The sequence below is a fragment of the Taudactylus pleione genome, unplaced genomic scaffold, assembly GCF_031769625.1.
Source record: "Taudactylus pleione unplaced genomic scaffold, aTauple2 ptg000845l, whole genome shotgun sequence".
NCBI lineage: Eukaryota > Metazoa > Chordata > Amphibia > Anura > Myobatrachidae > Taudactylus > Taudactylus pleione.
Genome location: NW_028285247.1, coordinates 5,450,001 through 5,469,786, shown reverse-complemented (window position 1 = coordinate 5,469,786; position 19,786 = coordinate 5,450,001). Strand labels below are relative to the sequence as shown.

Genomic DNA, 19,786 nt, shown 5'->3' with positions numbered 1-19,786 from the left:
GAGGACGAATCTACCAATTCTCAGTTATTAGAGAGAAATATAGCCTACCTCAGTCACACTTCTACATGTACCTACAAGTGAGACATTACCTTATATTGGTACACTATATTAAATACAGATCCTCCATGAACTCTGACTTGATACAGTCCATCATAAATCTTTGTGAAAAAGTCACCTATTGTATTACATTTATTTACCTCCCTTTAGTTAACAGTTTCGCCAGATCCAGTGGGGATAGGGTGATTAAGCAGTGGAAGAGAGACCTTCCATGTTTATTACCTTTGGAGCAATTGTTTGATCATTATGACTCGACGATAAAAATCCTTAGTTCTTCTTAATTACAAGAAGTTCATCTGCGTACTATACAAAGGGCCTATATCTCACCTGCACAACGTTCTCATTTTGCCCCAAACCTTACAGGGGAGTGCCCTAAATGTAGATGTGTGTCCTCATCTTTCTTCCACTGTTTCTGGACATGTCGTAAAATCAAGCGCTTCTGGAACAAAGTTGTAGCCTTTATTAATGAACTACTATCTACACGGGTTTCACCTGATCCTTTGGCTTGCCTATGTGTAAACCTCTCTAACTGGGACATGACCCCCGCAATCACACCTCATATCCCCATGATCACTATGATAGCGACAATATCGAAAAAGATCATATTATCCCATTGGATTTCCAGATCCTCCCCCTCTCTTGGTCTCTTTAAGGTAAAACTACTCCAATTTTTATACTTTTGATAGGAAATCCACAAAACCACACATAGAAAAAGGGGTTGTGACCTTTTACAAAAAATGGGGTTTATATATATATTGATTAGATCAATCTACCCAAACTCAAATCTACAAAATCTTCGAGACAACAGAATGGTTTCTTCATCGGTAAATATCACTAGCCCATTAACATTCTCAGGGAAACTTCATGTGTAATTACTTATCATGTTATTGTCACAGTTTTGGAAACTCTTAGGTCATAAGTCAAACGATTTTTTGCTAATTTTACCCCAATCCCCCTCTTTCCCTCCATGTTTTTTCCTACCCCCTTCCTGTACTCGTCTATGTATCACCTTATTATTTTGGGCATATTGATAAATTATTTCGGACTATTGCTCACTCTTTAATGCTTTTTCGTATTTTCGAGTGAGGGAAAACACTCGTTGATGGAGAATTCAAATGTCACCTGTCTCAGTCTACACTCTCATGTCTTTTGTTATACTTTGCTCATTTTAGACAGATGCTTCTTAACATACATGTATCATACTGTATCATATCATTTTATATGACTCCCATACCTTTATTGTGTTTTCAACAATATCCCAATCAGATATGCAGACCCCATAGTAATTATAATTTGTTATTTACTTTATGCTGTATGTCTTATACCTTTGGAAAAAATTCAAATAAAAAGATTTAAAAAAAAAAAGATGCTTGGTAGGTACCAATGTAGATAGGAATTGATGAAGACCTTATTAAAGATGCTCGGTAGGAACCGATGTTTATATGAATCAATGTTTATTGAGAGATAATTCCCAATGATGGTAACATAAAATCGTTCCAATGCCCCTCTACAGGGTTTATTTTACCAATTTATTTGCACCAGACAAATTACACTGCATATTCAGATATTTGCAAATTCAAAAATAACCACAACTCAGAATAGAGCCAGTAAAGGAACCGATGTTGGAACTTGAAACTATTTGATGATAAGTTTATTAGAGATGGTCGGTAGGAAACGATGTTGGTAGAAATCAATAATGACTTTATTAGAGATGATCGGTTGGAACCGATGTTGATAGGAATTGATGAAGACCTTATTAAAGAGGCTTGGAAGGAACCAATGTTGATATGAATCAATGTTGATTGAGAGATAATTGCCAATAATGGTAAACTCCAATGGTCGAACTCGAAGAGATAACTCATGATGCCAAATCCAGACTGCAGCTAAAGAAATGAGAATAATTCCCAAAGGCAAATCCAGACTGCAACAATCGATGGTGGAGTTGATTGAAGATGAAGATAATCGATTAGGACGGACTGCGCTGTTCAGAATAGCAATGGAGGGAGCACAGCACAGGAGATGTCCAGAAGTAGCGCGCGAGCCGGGATCTCCTCTGTGCCAACCAGGATAGACACCGCATAGGTAAATAGTGTGTTTCCACACTCTGGATCGAGACAACTGTCTGTCACCTAACAACCTGAAGGTGAGGGGGGTGCAGTGTAAGGTAAGCCACCGGACTACACCTGCACGGCAGCAGGCAACAACACTCACTACACCCCTCTTACAAGTTGCTTTATGTTATTAGTGTTATCAGTGCAGTAAGATTTAGTGGTGTGTGATTATTTTTTCTTGACTTCTAGAAGAGGTTGCATATTCCCCTTAATTACTTGCTGCAGGTGCACTAGCCAGCTTTATTTTGTCTTAGCGCAGGCTTTATATATTTCATATAAGAATTGTCCTTGCCTATATGTATTTGACCAATTTGAGTGCACATATATTTTTGTCCCTTGGAGGATATAGGGACTACACTGTGTTGGTCTAACCATCCTTTTATAAGGTAATATACCGAGTATCCCATAGGTACTTTGGGAATAATATACCTTATGTCTCTTCTGAGCAAATTAATTTGGAACGCTTTTCCATCACTGTTTTCGTTTACAGCTTGGAATACATCTGAGGAGATCCCCCCTCCCCACCTTCCTGCTAGGGTGCAGCTGAGACGCACAATACAACCTGTTTGCGGGCAGTGTGAGTTCTCCAAGGCCTATGCTTTGGGGGTAAAAGAACATACCACGGATGGTTACATGATTCAGTTGTGGAAAGGGGTGGTGTCCTGGGCGCCTTCCAGTCGGCTACATGTGTCAGTTGCGGTTGGAGAATTAAGTGATAAGACTGTTGTGCTTAAGTGGATAATATCCAATGTAATTATTGCAAAATATTGCTGTTGTGCCGTGTTTTATTTTTAGTGCTTTACTTAGATGTCCCTTAAATATGGTAATACAAATTGCATTACCTATATGTATATGTATTTGACCAATTTGATTCAGTGTATATACATATAAGTTAATATACTGAGTGTCCCATAGGTACTTCGGGAGTAATATCCTTTATATCTCTTCTGAGCAAATTTGGCACACTTTTCCATTGCTATTGCTTTGTTTTTATTCTGAGTGCTTTACTATTTCCAATTATCTTCCAGATTTCGCCTCTTTATTATTTTGTACCTAATTTGGGTTTTGTAATATATGCAACGTTCCCTGATTAGCACTTAATACCCTGTATTTTCCATTACAAATCTAGGATAATTAATCCTCATATCAGGACTGTATCCTGATTTTTTAAATGTGTTGGCCTTTGTCTGGTGTTATTGTTTAGATTTTTACAATAGACTAATAAAAGCCAATTTGTATGTAAATTCCTGCACATCCATACTTGTCTACTCTCCCGGAATGGCCGAAAGGCTCTCAAAAATCGGGTGGCGCTCCCGGCCTCCTGGAGAGGTGGGCAAGTCTTCCGGCTGGCTGTCTATCCCCAGACGCCCCCACACACGCAATTTACGCTGTATCGTGCCATCGTGGCCCCTTACCCTGCTTCACAATGCTAGTAACCTTGGCAAGGTGTAGCGGGGCCACGATGACACGATCACATAGTTATGCCCCCTGCATAGTCCCCAATACCGCGTCAAGTCTCCACCATGTTCCCCATGATGCCAACCTGGCTGCCCCTTCACGGAGCCAGAATGTCAGCAAGTGCATATCTTGTGTGCCCCTCTTTACAGTACTTTGCCTCCATATTGGCCCTTTTCTGAGTCATTGACTTTACACTTGGGAGCATCTCCACCTATAATTAATATCCAGGTTGTTATTACCTCTATACAGAAATTCTGAAAACATTAAAATATATTAGGTGGTTTATGCATGTATGTATATAATGAAGAACCGCTGTTTAAAAATAACCATCAAAGATTTAAATACTAGCATGTAACTCTTCTCTCAGATTATACGTCATGTATTACTTACTGTTCATATGTCCTTGCAGGAAGATATTCAGGCAAAACTTAAGCCTTTAAAATGGCATCTTGAAGAACTTCAGATATGTAAAAAACAACAAGAGAAACATAGAGAAAATCTAAAGGTATGTGCATATTAAAAAGGATTTATTATTAGTTACCTTAAAAATACATTGTTGGATTTAACATAGAGAGATCTAAGAAGGGTAATACTGATGGTAGTGTCTAGATTCCCGTCGTAGAGATGACTCTGACGTCATCAGCTACTGTCCAACGTCATTCCCTACCATCCACGTGGATATAGAGGCGGAATACAATCTTGTAGCGAGCTATGCCCGAAGTGTGGCTTGCAAATCGAGTCCGCGAGGGGACAAGTTTCTTCTCTAGGTGGACTTTATGGACATGGAATCACACTTCCAGCCTCACTGCACGTCACTTCCAGGTCCCTAGTGTGAAGGGGAAATAAGCTCAACCGCATACTGATGTCTAGAAGTCCGATGTCTAGAATCCACACTTGTTCGTGATCATGAAACATTTGTTTTAAGATGCATATGTACCAGTTCTGACCAGCAGAGCTCTAAAATGGACATCGCAGATTGCAAACAATTATAGGGAAGAAGCAGTAATTAAAATGATTTGCCATGATTCATAAGTGGGTGGAATTTGGATGGTTTGGTGATATTGCAGGAATTACAGTTTAGGTGGAATATTTTAAAATGTAAATGGCTAAAAATGTACCTAAACAATAAGATTAAATTGCAAGAGAAAACAAACAAATTGATCAGTCACATTGTAAACAATATTTATTTCCCTTTAAATTGTTTTTAAATATTTTTTTTCTGTTTGAAGGAGGAAAATGTTTTCCAGTATTTGTATCAGAAATAATTGTGCAAACTGAAAAGTCGGAAATTTGCTTATCTCTAGGAAGGACTATGAATACTTTCAATCATTAAAATACACCACAGGGGACACTGGAGGTTGCTTACGCTGGGGTATAGAGGCGTGGATAACTGGAGCTGGCACTTTAAATAATTTATAATTGTGAAGCTCCTCCCCCTCTATGCCCCATCAGCCCTCCAGTTTAGAAAATGTGCCTCATGGAGCTGGTCACAGTTTACTGTGCTCCAGCAATACATTGGATTTTATTTTTATTTTGGTTTATTTTTTTATACATCTTTTACACTATATTAGGTACCCTTCGCCACCTCTCTAAAGGTGGGGTCCGGGTACCTGGCACCCTGTTTATTAGAAAAACAGGAAGGAGTGCGCAGCGCTATACTAAAATACTAAAAGCACTGACAGCTCCTTATCGCCACAGCACAACTCTAACAAGAAGAAGAGTGTGCTGCAGCTGTGAGAGCCTCCGGGGAGCGCAGTGAGTACTGCTGCGCATTACCCGCTCCGGCGCCCGCCCTCTCCCCCCCCCCCCCCCCCCCCCCCCCCCCCCCCCCCCCCCCCCCGCGACACCCGGCACACATCCCGGCGTGTACATAGCGCTGCTTCATATGTTCCTCCAGTCCCTGCTCGCGGCTAATGGAGAGGGACAGAGGCATAGCGGGGGCTGTCAGTAGGCTCCTCCGTTAGACGGGGGCAGCCATTCCCTGCGACGCCCGGCCTCCCGGCAAGTACATGGCGCTACTGCTGCGCTGCTACATCTGTACCTCAGTCCCTGCTCGCGGCTAATGGAGAGGGATAGAGGCATAGCGGGGCTGTCAGTAGGCTCCTCCGTTAGACGGGGGCAGCCATTATCTATAGCAGGCTTAATGAAGGGGGGGGCGGAGCCAAAACAGCGCGGGATCTCTCACTCCACACTAGCGGCACAGAGCTGTTACAAACAGCGTGTCTGCCATTTGTTGTGCTAACTGCCGGTATTCTCTCCCTCCTGAGGCAGAGTGCAGCTGCTAGGCTACAAAACCTTTGCAGAGTGCTGTAGTGTGCAGCACATACAAGGAGCATAGCCCAATAGCTCAATGAGCTAATGCTCCATAGCACAGTGTAGATGTCCTGGGTTCAGATCCCAGTGAAGTATCTTATAACTGATTCTCCTTACTACATCCCTGGTACAGAATTCACTGGAGTGTAAGTGCAGGGAATCAAATCTGTGGGAAGGGAGTGGGGGGTGTACCTCCTCCTCTGTGTCCCAAACTTCTGTTTTCAGTTCTGTCTCAGTTCTGATTCTTTTATATGTACAGTTAAAGATGTTTGTCTGTTTGAAGTGTAATACCAAACAAACCGCATGGCACTGGCTCCACGCTATGTAATGCTTGTATAGCAATGATTTCATCTATGGCTAATATTGACTCACCTGCCCCCTATGGGCCGCTGACATGATAGGAATTATGACAGACTTGACGTCAGAGTTAAAGTCTCTAGACACCCTGGTACATGTTATGGGTGCAGCGGTATCTGCACCCTCCACTTCCTGCTAAAGCGTACTCTAACAACTGTTCTCCAGTGGAACAGTCGGACTAAGTATTCCTCACAACGGAGGATACCGTAGAGTTGAACTGTACCCCTCAAGAGTTAGTCTGCCTCTCCCGGGAAGAGGAGTCTCTAATTTTGGTGGTCAGAAATATCCTTAATTACCTGCGGATATTATTCCTGCATCCCAGGAGTGTGAAATATTCAAAGAGCTCGGCTGTTTTTCCATTCTCAAAATCAGCAGCAGCTCTCAGTGGTTTGGAAACAGCCGGATATGAGGTTCCAAATTCCATTAATGGAGAAGTAGGAAACATCTCCCAGTGGATGCGTCTGTCTCCCGTTTCTCTAAGAAACGGCACTTCCAGTACCAGTAGCTACTGTACTAAAAGACCTTCGGATTGTAAGATGTATAGTCGGAACCCTTGTTACTGCCTGGGTTAACAAGGCTGTGCTTTGCTGGGCTGACTAGTTGATTACAGCTGGACTCGGGTATTTCCAGAGCAGTATTAAGTCTTCTAGCAGAACACATCCGTGAGTCTGCAAATTACCTGGGCTATTAGTCATATCAGTGCTCGCATATCTGCATCTGTTATTTCGGGCGCAGTGTCCTCTCGTTGCGCTCTTGGCAAGCAGACGCAGTATCCTAGTGTGCGGTGGAGGGTTTACCATTCACTCGTGACTTGCTTTTTTGCCTGGAATTGGACTAGCTCCCAGAAGATCTTACACTGGAGGTCGCCCACACACTGTTGCACGTCAACAGGAGCCTAAGCCAGCTGAGAAACAGGTGGCATGACGGTCTTCCGTCCCACCTGGGGTCTCCTGCGGTGGGAGCCCAATTGCAAAAAAAAAGTTTGGAACCAGACCTCTTCAGAACCGTGGATTCGCAGTCTCATTTCCCTGGGGTACCGAATTGTCTTCGAAGTCCCCCCTCCACTTTGGTTCTTCACTACAAGTCTGCCAATACCTGCAGACAAGGCCGGGGTTCTACAAGAGGCTATCCAGTCTCTAATGTTATTATTTGTGATAGTTCTGGTTCCGGAACATAAACAAGGTATGGGATTTTACTCAAACCTGTTTGTAGTACCCAAACCAGATAGTTTGGTCAAGCCCATCTTAAGCCTTTAGTCCTTAAACCGGTATCTGATGTATCGTTTCAAAATGGAACCTCTGCAGTCTGTCAATGCGAGCTTGGAACCAGGGGAGTTCTTATCCCTGGATATCAAGGATGCCTATCTCTATGTTCCCATTTGGAAACCGCATCTAGCCTTCCTGTGTTTTGCCATATCAGTTTCGGGCACTGCCGTTCGGGCTGCTTCCCGTTTTTTTCACCAAACTCGTGTTAGTCATGATTGCTCGCCTTCGGTCATCTGGAAGTGAACATAATCCCTTATTTAGACGACCTGTTACTCAAGGCTCCATCGGTATCCCTTCTCTCAAGTCATGCCTTACTGTCATATCAGACTCTAATTCAACACGGTTGGAGAATTAACCTCAAGAAACATCCTGTTTCGGAGCGTGCTCCTTGACACGGCATCACAGAAGGTTTTTCTTTCGATAGACAAAGTCCGGGTTATCCGGTTGTTAGTTCAGCTGGTCCTCAGATCAAAGAAGGTTTTCTACTTCTTTGTCTGCGTCTCTTGGGGAAGATGGTAGCTGCTTGCAAGGCACTACAGTTCGGATCGGCGACCTGCAATCGCAGGGGTCAGGGTCTCATTTGTTTCTACATCGTCAGATCCGTCTGAAACCAGTTTCCAAAGTGGCCCTCCTCTGGTGGACACAATCCAACAATCGGTTAGTGGACTGAAGATTCGGAGTGTGGGACTGGATCATTGTAACAACGGATGCCAGCCTTCGAGGATGGGGAGCAGTAGTCCTCGATTATGACTTTCAGAGTCGATGGTCCCCTCTAGAACAAAAGTGGCCCATAAATGTGTTGGAACTCAGAGCAATTTACAATGCTCTGATAGAAATAACAGAGTTTCTAAAGTCTTGTCCTGTAAGAGTTCAGTTCGACAAAGCGACGGTCCGTCGCTTACATCAACCGCCAAGGCGGGACTCAAAGTTGCATGGCCATGCGAGAAGTAACTCCCATTCTCTGGTGGGAGGAGAACCAGTAGGTAATCCTGTCGGCAGTATTCATCCCGGGTGTGGACAACTCGGTAGCAGATTACCTAAATCGCCAGGATATCCATCCTGGGGAATAGCAGCTTCATCCAGAAGCGTTCAACGCGCTGATACGTCATTGGGTGTCCTCAGGTGGACTTCATGGCATCACGATTGAATCATCAGTTCCCAGTACACGTGTCAAGCACTCGGAATCTGCAGACAAAGGCAGTAGACACACTGACAGTTCTGTGGACCTACGACTTCGTTTACCTTTTCCTCCGATTCCACTTCTTCGTCTTCAAAAAAAAAAAAAAAAAGATATAACACAAGTTGGCCTCTGTCATTCTCGTGGCTCCTTACTGGCCTTTGAGAAGTTGGTTCTAGGACCTTCGGTTCCTATTGGTAGACGACCCGTGACCCCTTCCTCTGCACCTGGATCTTCTTCAGCAGGGTCTTTTCGTCCACCTCATCTTAGCGCAACTGCGTTAACGAGGTGGTTCTTGAAACAGATATGTTAAGACGCAGGGGCATCCCAGACTTGATTATTCCCACCATGCAGCGCGCCAGGAAGCCTGTTTCGGCTGCGCATTATCATAGCATATGGTTTTCTTATATCTCTAGGTGTTCCAGTCGGGGTCTTCCGTCTAGGACTTTTACGCTGTCCCGGTTTTTGTTTTCTCTTCAGACGGGACTGGATTCTGGCCTTCGCCTTAGAACATAAGGGTGCAGGTTTCTGCCCTTCCCAATTTCTTTCAACAGAATTGTCCCTCATTCCTGAGGTGCAGACGTTCCTTTAGGGGGTCTTGCGTGTACAGTGTCCTTTTTTGTACCTCCGATCGTTCCTTGGGACTTAAAAACTTAGTGCTTCTGTTTCTTCAGTCGCCCATGTTTGAACCTTTGGAAGAGGTTGATATTAAGTACTTGTCTTGGAAGACGGTCATCCTCCTGGCTCTAGCCTCGGCTCGTAGAGTTTCTGTACTTGGTGCTTTGTCATAAAAGCCACCTTACTTTGTGTTTCATGCCGTTTGAGCGGAACTCAGGGTGGTAGCCGTCTTCCTTCCCAAGGTCGTGTCTGTTTTCCATATCAATCAGCCTATTGCAGCACCGTCATTGGTGGGGAACTCTGGTGATTCTTCCACCTTGGAGGTGGTTAGGGCTCTCCGCATCTATGTTGCCAGGACAGCGTCCCTCTGCAAGTCGGAGTCGTTTTTTGTCCTCTATGATGCCTTTCGGAGGGGTTGGCCAGTGTCTAAGCAGACTCTGGCACATTCGATCAGGTTGCCTATTCATCACACTTATGTTAGTGCTGACCATAGGCCTCTTTCGTCCTTTTTCGGCTCATTCCACATGTTCTGTGAGTGTGTCATGGGCGGCCGGTAAGGGCGCCTCTACGTCATATTTGTGCCGTGCGGCCTCTCGGCTTTCGGTTAACACGTTTGTAAAATTTTACAAATTTGTTACGTTGCTGCTTCGGCATCACGTTTTGGCCGCCTTGTTCTGCAGGTTCCGCAGAGCGCTCCCACCCGTGGAGGAAAACTTTGGGACGTCCCCAGCGTAAGCAACCTCCAGTGTCCCCTAGTGGATGAAAGAGAAAATGGGATTTTGGTACCTACCGGTAAATCCTTTTCTCTGATTCCACAGGGGACATTGGACGCCCACCTCTGCGCTCTTAGCCTGCCTGTTCGGATTGTTCCGTATGATTTATTTATTGTGTGTTCTTCACTCCTTTTTACTCCGCTTGTTTTCCATCTCCTCTCGGTCTTCATTTTCTAAACTGGAGGACTGATGGGGCATAGAGGGGGAGGAGCTTCACAATTCTAAATTATTTAAAGTGCCAGCTCCAGTTATCCACGCCTCTATACCCCAGTGTAAGCAACCTCCAGTGTCCCCTGTGGAATCAGAGAAAAGGATTTTTTTAAAATTTACACAGTGTTTATTCATTTTCAGACAAAAGTTGTACATATAAGCACCAAGTACAAAGCGCTAGCTGAGCATAGCAGGCGTATTCTACATGCAAAACTTCAAAGGAATGGCTACAGCGCTAATAAAAAACTTTTTCAAAAATATAATTTATAGAGATAAATCTCATTTGAATATCGGCAGCTGCAAAGTCACTAAAAGGGCTGGACTTGCCCCATATAACTACAAACAGATAAACAAGAAAGAATGGACTCTGCGCTTATTGCCTAATAATAATCTGAAATGGCAGAATAAATTCAACACAACTCGATCTTATATTTATAAATGTAGTTTTATTCATAAAACACTTTTGAGCATCTATTGCATAAAAATAACAATATTACTAATTATCCTTCATATATGATTAAATCCAATTAACACCTCTCTAAAATAAAGAACCTTAATAGGACGTATAAGACTAAAATAGCATATTAAACACCACACATATAAAAAAATTGCTCTGTATGACCACTCTAATTGGCTTGTATGATCTGAATTCACCCGTACGGAAATTCCTCCTAGGGTTAATTATTTAAAACGGCATGCGTGTGTCCCAATAGTTGCTAGGCAGTCAAATATATATGCACAGTGATCCTTTTGCAAAAAGATGGTGGTATGTCTCCGTAATTATACAGGGCTGCCGGACTGGGATTCTAAGTCCACACTATAACCACTAGCACTGTCAAGTGATAGGCGCACACAAATGTATCGACCTCTCCTTATCTGGAGGAGTATTGATCCGGCTGAGATACAGGAAGCGTATTAGATTTCCTGGGTGACCACAAATACAAATGTTCCGTACGCTGCTCGGGGCAGAAGCGGCACAGCTGACGTATAATAATCTTTCTCTCAAGGAGTGTAACTGAACAGCCAGACGGCTGCCTTACATTAGAGCCACGTTGCTTATCCTGAGTAGGTTATTGCCGCAGATGTCTTTCGTCAACAAGCATAGGCGTACATGATCATCCAGAAAATTGTATACAAAGGTGCCGATGCTCCGTAACCAAATGGGTCGATAAGTGCTTTAGTAGTGGTGCTTGGCTGGATAGTAAAGAGTGCAAAACCTGGGGATCCTCTGATACATTTCGCCCCTATTTCTGCTGTGGGGGCTTTTTCAAAGAGTAATCCTTTACTCCACCAGTTGTCCTTTTTAAAGCACAAAATGATTTCTAATTGGTCAATCTCTTAAATTAGATTAATGAATCCAGGTGTGTAGAATGAACACCTGGTTTAATTTCCAGCTCACAGCGGTTAATTCATTCAACAGGAGTAAATACCTCTAACAGTTTAGAAAATAAGTCAAATAGAATAAAACATTCTCCATATATATGTATATCTAAATTAAGTATATTCAAAACACTTACACATAAAGATTGAGTATAAAACACCTATAAAAACAAATCCATATATATATATATATATATATATATATATATATATATATATATAATGATTAGAAATGTAAAAAAATAAATTTTAATTCATTTAATGCAATAGATGCTCAAAAGTGTTTTATGAATAAAACTGTACATTTATACATATAAAATTGAGTTGTGTTGAATTTATTCTGCCATTTCAGAGATTATTATTAGGCATTCTACATGCAGCAAAGTGTCCGCTTGCTTCCCACTGGAAAATAAAGGAATCCCCCACACTCTCAGCAGTAATTAATATGGCATATTATATATATTATAGTATCCCCGTATATGTCTATTGTTCTACAAGATAGCAGCAATACATATCACAGCACATGGACGGCTTGGCTCACTTACTATGAGCTTCCCAAATCACAATGACATACTGTATTAGTGACACCACTACTTCAAAACCTGAAAGATTTTAGTGATTTTCTTTCCCAGCTTCCCTTAGTAATATAATTATTCCCCTCCCCTTTCTTATCCAGTTGTGCTTTCCTAAACACTTGCAGACCCTCACTTCTGCTTTGGTTTCCATTGGATATATATGGTGGTGACGCACTGAAGAATATCAGGCTTATGTAAGACATTTTAGCTTGTCTTTGCTTGGAACACAGAATTTTTTAAAAAAATTTCCACAATGTTTCCCAGCCCGAGTACCTCCCAACCTTTTTTGTTTTTGTTCTGTAACTCTTCACCCAAATCTTACTCGTGAAAAATCTTAATAAAATATATTATGTTAAAAAAAACTCTTAAAAACAGGAAGAAAAAGAAATCGTATAGGATGGGCATTTGCATACTGTAGATCCTATTTGTATTCTTGGTGCTGCATTTGCAGTATTCCAAAGGTTCACAACACCCACACAGCAAAAAATTGGTGCTCACAGGTCTCCCAGATATGGAGTGTGTGTGTTTCAGTCTAGTCATGCTACGGGTGGAAGCCTTGTGAATATATAATATAAAACAAATGGATGCACTCACATACACATTCTCTTATACAGGAGCCTGGGCACGATGCAGGGCAGCAGACCGAGTTTTCCTTTATAGATAAAAATAATCATTATGCTTCTAGTGGACCTTAATATTGATATTTTTTTATATTATTCACCTATTTTGTGTGTTGACTTCCTGCCTGGGTACAGATCATACTTGCCTACTCTCCCGAAATGTCCGGGAGGTTCCCGGAAATTGGGTGGCACTCTCAGCCTCCAGGAAAAGTGGTCAAGTATCCCGGCCGCCATCCGCTCGAACTCTGCGCCACTGTCCACTTCCCCCCTTGCAGCCGCCCACTTATAGAATAAAAGTGGGAGATCCGAGTGGAGCCGATGACACGATTCGCAATGAATCACGTCATCGTTACCTCGCGCCCTGTTGCACAATGCTGGTAATCTCGCCATTGTGTAGTGATGATGCAGTCACGCCCGCCCGCCCCCAGTCATGGGCCACCGTCCTCGCCACACACCCCGCTATGCTGCCCTGCTGGGGGCAGCCAGCTTGTCAGCGAGTATGGTACAGATATGACAGATATAATTATATTACATGGGTGGTATAACTAGGTGTTAAAGTTATCCGTACCTTTTGTCATACGTGTATAGTCATCAATCTTTTAGCACTATGATTAGAATAATATTACACTACAGCTCATTCTCATAAACTAGTGCAAAACGTATTTGGAACAAACCGCAGTTACCAATCCACATTATGGTTATACTTTTCTACACCAGGCAAAGGTCGAAAGCCAGAGACAAAAACTTCTTTCTGAATTTGACGAACTTCATCGACTTCTGGATAGGGAAAAGGAGTGGTTTCTGGCTGATTTACATGGGAGAGAGAAGGAGATTACACAGAGAATGGAAGACAGTCTGGCCAAGTTAGAGGAACAGAGTTTTACTCTAAGCAAAATCATCAGCGAGATTGAAGAAAAGCTCAATGACTCTCCCATAAATCTACTGAAGGTTAGATGTTCAGATTAATTATAGCAGATACGTATAAGCAGGCATTGAATTAAACAGTAGAGACAACAAATATTGCATATTGTGAATAGTTAAAAACAACAGTAAACATTTTTTTTGTATTAAACATAAAAGTTTCCATTCAAAAAACACATATTTTTTAAATGTTTAAACAAGCTGGGAATGTAAAATATAGGAAAAGCGTACAGACAAGTATTGCTATGTGTGTTGTCACACACGGCAATACTTTGCGAATGACAGCTGACTGGCCTCAACAGGAATTCCCACGGGCCGCCAGCCAAACAGAGGCCGCTTTACCTGTAGCGGGCGCTCATTGGCTGGGACCCACGTGTAACCAGCCAATGAGCGGCAGCTACATGTAAAGTAGCCACTGATTGGTTGGTGGCCCGTGGGATTTCCTGTGGAGGCCTGTCAGCTGTCATTCGCGAAGTATTGCTGTGTGTGATAACACACAGAGCAATACTTGTCCGTATAGCTTCGGGTTTTTCGGGTTGTTATTTTGCAAAGACCCCTGGATGCTAAGGAGACCAGCATAAGGATGGAGGCGAGTACCACTTCTTTTTTTCAGGCACATCCAAATGGATTCTACATGGGAGAAGTGGACGTGAACATCTGGCAGTAGGTAAGTATGTGTGAGTGAGGTAGCTGTGTAATAAAGTTATACTATATATGTTGTGTCTTTTTTTTAACTATTTATTTTACAGGGGGGTTACGGGTGCCGGCCGCCTGCTGGCACTTGTAGTTCCACAAGTGCCAAAGGGCAGGCATGCTGGCACCTGTAGTTCCACTGTAAAATACCATAGTTTAATACTATTTAACACTTTATTACCCCCGTACCCACCGCGGGGAAGAGCATCGGGCTTTAGACCAAGCCTGGGGTTTCGGGAAAGGAGGGGACCCCTTTTTTGGGGTCCCTCCCGAGATCCCCAGCGTGGCCTGACCAGCTTGGGGTGAGAATGCTTTGGCCATGGAGACCCAGAAATAGGGTCTCCTGGCTGTGGCATTACAACCTGGTGGGGCTGGCTAGTCTTTTGGAGGGGACCCCACATCAATTTTACCCTAAAAATGAACCCTAAAACCACACTATTCATTAATAAACATACACAAATTACAATGATTTGTGTATGTTTGATGGCAACTCGCAGCTCAGGATGCGGTGCATTTGAAACTTTTATTGACTCCCCGATTTGGCTGCAAAAACGGCCGAATATAGCAAAACAAATAATGGTAAATTCCCAATTTAGGCAGAAATGAATAAAAAGTACTTCCGATTTGAGCCAATGGTGAATTCATTTCTAGTGATAAAAACGGACGAATTTGCAGCATTAACTCACTTGATTTCACACCCAAAAGATGAAAAATTCACCCGACTTTAAATGATTGTAAATTCCCGATTAGCAAAAAAGTGATATCTCGGATCAACACGAATCTTAGTAAATTTACCCCTGAGACTCTTTAACCACTTGCCTGGCACAGTCGTATCAGATACGACCATACCAGACTGGGCTTTACCTGCTATGGTCGTATCTGATACGACCAGTCAAAATGCCTACTGTGCGGCTGCAGGAAGTTGATCTTCCCGCAGCCGCCTATGTGAGAGGGACCTGCTGGTCCCTCTGCATCACTCAACACCCCCCCTGTGTGCCCCGATCACTGTGGCCAGCAGTGATCGGGCAGCGAGCATGACCATCCTCCCTGCGCGGCTGCCCTGCTGTGTCCCCGGCCTGGGCAGCCGGCGGGATCCCTACCTCCTTGTCCCCGGTGTGGCTTTCACTTATAGAAGCAGCAGCGGTGGCTTGTTAGCCGCTGCTGCTGCTCTGTTTCTGGGAAGCCGGTGGCTCTCCCACCCCTTCCTTCACCGACGCTAGCTGCCAGTGACATAAGTACTACTGAAGCAGCAGCAGCGGCTCCTGTCAGCCGCGGCTGCTGCTCTGTTCTCAGGTAGCCGGCGGCTCTCCTACCCCATCACCAGCGCTCCTGTCAGCCGCGGCTGCTGCTCTGTCCCCGGGGAGCCGGAAGCGCACCCAACTGTAAAAAATCCCTTCAGAAGCAGCAGCCGCATCGTCGGCGGCTACTACTCTGTCCGCGACTCATCCGGCAGCACCCCACTTACTCCTCCCCTGGCCAGTTACCTAGCTCCCCTGTCCCCTCCTTCTGGCTGGAACTCTGCCCCTGGCCCGATCACTGCTGGAGACAGTGATCGGGCTTTGTAAATAAATAAAAAAATATATATATATATATATATGTGAGCCCCCTGATCCGAGTCAGGCTCGACTTTTCCCGCCTGACTCGGATTCTGAAATCAAGGCAAAACGTCATCATCCCGCCTTCCGAGTCTCGCGGGTTTTGGATCCTATATAAGGTACCTGCGTCGGCGCCATTTTCTCACTCGGCTGTGGACAGTGAAGAGGGAGGGTGGGAGTTAGAGCTGGCTGGGCTGTGTAGTGTAGTGCAGAGTAGTGTTGTGCTGTGCTGCACTGCGCTGCTGTTGTCCACTACTTCAAAGTCCATAGGGGCTGGATGTGTTGTGCTGTGCTGCTGTTGTTAATAGGGGCTGTGTCCACTACTTCAAAGTCCATAGGGGCTGGCTGGACTGTGTTGTGCAGTCAGTTCTCCATAGGGGCTGTGTCCACTCCAAAGTCCTGTGCAGTGTCCCAGTCCTAAAGGGGTGCTGTAGTGTTGTCCAGGGGGTGCTCTGTCCGTCAGGGGTGCTCCCCCCAAGTGCTAAAAACATATTTTTTGTGTGTTTGTGAATTGTGTGCGCAGTAGCCGCACGTGCATCAACAAAGTAGTGCCAAGCATGCGCCTGTGTCATAAGTAAAGGGCCGGCTGGCTTGACCGTTAAAGGGTGCTGTAACCCCCAAAGTACACTTCAGTCCAAACCAAAAAAATATATATTTTCTGTGTTTGTGAATTGTGTGCGCAGTAGCCGCACGTGCATCAACAAAGTAGTGCCAAGCGTGCGCCTGTGTCATAAGTAAAGGGCCGGCTGGCTTGACCGTTAAAGGGTACTGTAACCCCCAAAGTACACTCCAGTCCAAACCAAAAAAAAACTTATTTTCTGTGTTTGTGAATTGTGTGCGCAGTAGCCGCACGTGCATCAACAAAGTAGTGCCAAGCGTGCGCCTGTGTCATAAGTAAAGGGCCGGCTGGCTTGACCGTTAAAGGGTGCTGTAACCCCCAAAGTACACTTCAGTCCAAACCAAAAAAATATATATTTTCTCTGTTTGTGAATTGTGTGCGCAGTAGCCGCACGTGCATCAACAAAGGAGCAGCGCCAAGCGTGCGCCTGTGTCCCATAAGTAAAGAGCCGGCTGGCTCATTTCTTAAAGGCTAGTGTAACCCACAAAGTGCACTACTCTCCAGCAAAAATAAAAAAATATTTTCTGTGTTTAGCCGCACGTATATATGAAATCGATATAACATAAATGGAGGACCAAACTTTCTCCGATAAAAATAAAATAGAGAAAGATCAAGAACCACTTCCTCCTAGTGCTGAAGCTGCTGCCACTAGTCATGACATAGACGATAACATGCCATCAACGTCATCTGCCAAGGCCGATGCCCAATGTCATAGTAGAGGGCACATACAATCCCAAATGACAGAGTTCAGGAAAATGACCTTGAAAAAAACATTTAAATCATCTGAAGAGAAACGTAAACTTGCCAATATGCCATTTACGACATGGAGTGGCAAGGAACGGCTAAGGTCTTTCCCTATGTTCATGACTAGTGGTTCAGCTTCACATGACGATGGAAGCCCTCCTCCCACTAAAAAAATCAAAAGAGTTAAGCTGGCAAAAGCACAGCGAAGAACTGTGCTTTCTAAGAAGATATCACAAATCCACAAGGAGAGTCCAAGTGTGGTGGTGGTTGCGATGCCTGACCTTCCCAGCACTGGACGGGAAGAGGTGGCTCTTTCCACCATTTGTACGCCCCCTCCAAGTGCTGAAAGGAGCACCCACAGTCCACTTGCTGATATGCAAATTGAAGATGTCACTGTTGAAGTACAACAGGATGAGGATACTGGTGTAGCTGGCGCTGAGGAGGAAGTTGGCGAGGAGGATTCTGATGGTGATGTGGTTTGTTTAAATCAGGCTCCGGGGGAGACAGTTGTTGTCCGTGGGATGAAAAAGCCCTGCACGGTCATGCCTGGGCAGAAGACCAAACATTCCACCTCTTTGGTCTGGCAATATTTCTATCCAAATCCGGACAACAACTGTCTTGCCATATGTACCTTATGTAAAGGTGGAATAAGTAGGGGTAGGGACGTTAACCACCTAGGAACATCCTCCCTTATACGGCACCTGCAGCGCGTTCATAATAAGTTACTGTCAAGTTCAGAAACTTTGGCTAAGACCGTAAGCAGTCCAGGGACACTTAAATCCCGTTGTCCTGTTGTATCCAAGCGCCTGCAAACCACACCGTCAACTCCCTCCTCGTCAATTTCCTCCTTAGTCCTGCAGGCCATGTCACTGGCATGACTGACTCTCCTATCCGGGATTCCTCCAGAGGATCCTGCATTGCTACGCCACCTGCTGCCGCTGCTGCTGTTGCTGCTGCTGGGTGTCGTTCATCATCCCAGAGAGGAAGTAGGAACACCACTACTTTTACTAAACAATTGACCCTCCAACAGTCCTTAGCGAGGAGGATGAAGTACGACAGCAAAACGTATAACTGAGGCCTTGACTGCTATGTTGGTGTTAGACGTGCGTTCGGTATCCGCCATTAGTGCAGTGGGATTTAGACAATTGCTGGAGGTAGTGTGTCCCCGGTTCCAAATCCCGTCTAGATTCCACTTCACTAGGCAGGCGATACCGAGACTGTACAGAAACGTCAGAAAAAGTGTCCTGAAAAATGCCGTTGTACCCAATGTCCACTTAACCACGGACATGTGGACAAGTGGAACAGGGCAGACTAAGGACTATATGACTGTGACAGCCCACTGGGTAGATGTATCACCTTACGCAGCAACAGCAGCAGCGTCACCAGTCGCAGCATCTCAGAAACGCCAGCTCGTTCCAAGGCAGGCTACGCTGTGTATCACCGGTTTCAGTAAGAGGCACACCGCCGACAACCTCTTAGAGAAACTGAGGGAAATCATCGCCCAGTGGCTTACCCCACTTAGACTCTCCTGGGGATTTGTGATATCTGACAACGCCACCAATATTGTGCGGGCATTACATCTGGGCAAATTCCAGCACGTCCCATGTTTTGCTCACACAATAAACTTGGTGGTGCAGAATTTTCTGAAAAGCGACAGGGGCGTGCAGGAGACGCTTTGGGTGGCCCGAAAAATTTCTGGCCACTTTCGCCATTCAGCGACTGCGTGCCGAAGACTGGAGCGCCAGCAAACACTCTTGAACCTGCCCCACCATCACCTGAAGCAAGAGGTTGTGACGCGGTGGAACTCAACCCTCTATATGCTTCAGAGGATGGAGGAGCAGCAAAAGGCCATTCAAGCCTATACATCCACCTATGACATAGGCAAAGGAGGGGGTATGCACCTGACTCAAGCGCAGTGGAGAATGATTTCCGTGTTGTGCAAGGTTCTCCAGCCCTTCGAACTTGCCACACGTGAAGTCAGTTCAGACACTGCCAGCTTGAGTCAGGTCATTCCCCTCATCAGGCTTTTGCAGAAGCAGCTGGAGAAAGTGAAGGAGGAGCTAAGACGGAGCGATTCCGCTCGGCATGTGGGACTTGTGGATGAAGCCCTTCATTCGCCTTGCCAGGATTCCAGGGTGGTCAATCTGTTGAAATCAGACCACTACATTTTGGCCACCGTGCTCGATCCTAGGTTTAAAGCCTATGTGGTGTCTCTCTTTCCGGCCGACACAAGCCTGCAGAGGTGCAAAGACCTGCTGGTGAACACACTGTCAGCTGAAGCGGAACGTGACACGTCAACA

The 19,786-nt window shown here is 44.7% G+C and overlaps 1 protein-coding gene across 3 annotated transcripts in view; it reads left to right on the top strand.

The window, feature by feature from the left end:
* The window catches only part of LOC148474432 (E3 ubiquitin-protein ligase TRIM39-like), an 82,992-nt gene that overhangs the window by 55,550 nt on the left and 7,656 nt on the right, over positions 1-19,786 (top strand). For all 3 annotated transcript variants that reach the window (XM_088458679.1, XM_088458677.1, XM_088458678.1), the window contains 2 exons: positions 4,036-4,131; positions 13,632-13,862. In XM_088458679.1, the coding sequence (XP_088314805.1) occupies positions 4,036-4,131; positions 13,632-13,862 (327 nt within the window). The remainder of the gene's footprint in view (positions 1-4,035; positions 4,132-13,631; positions 13,863-19,786) is intronic.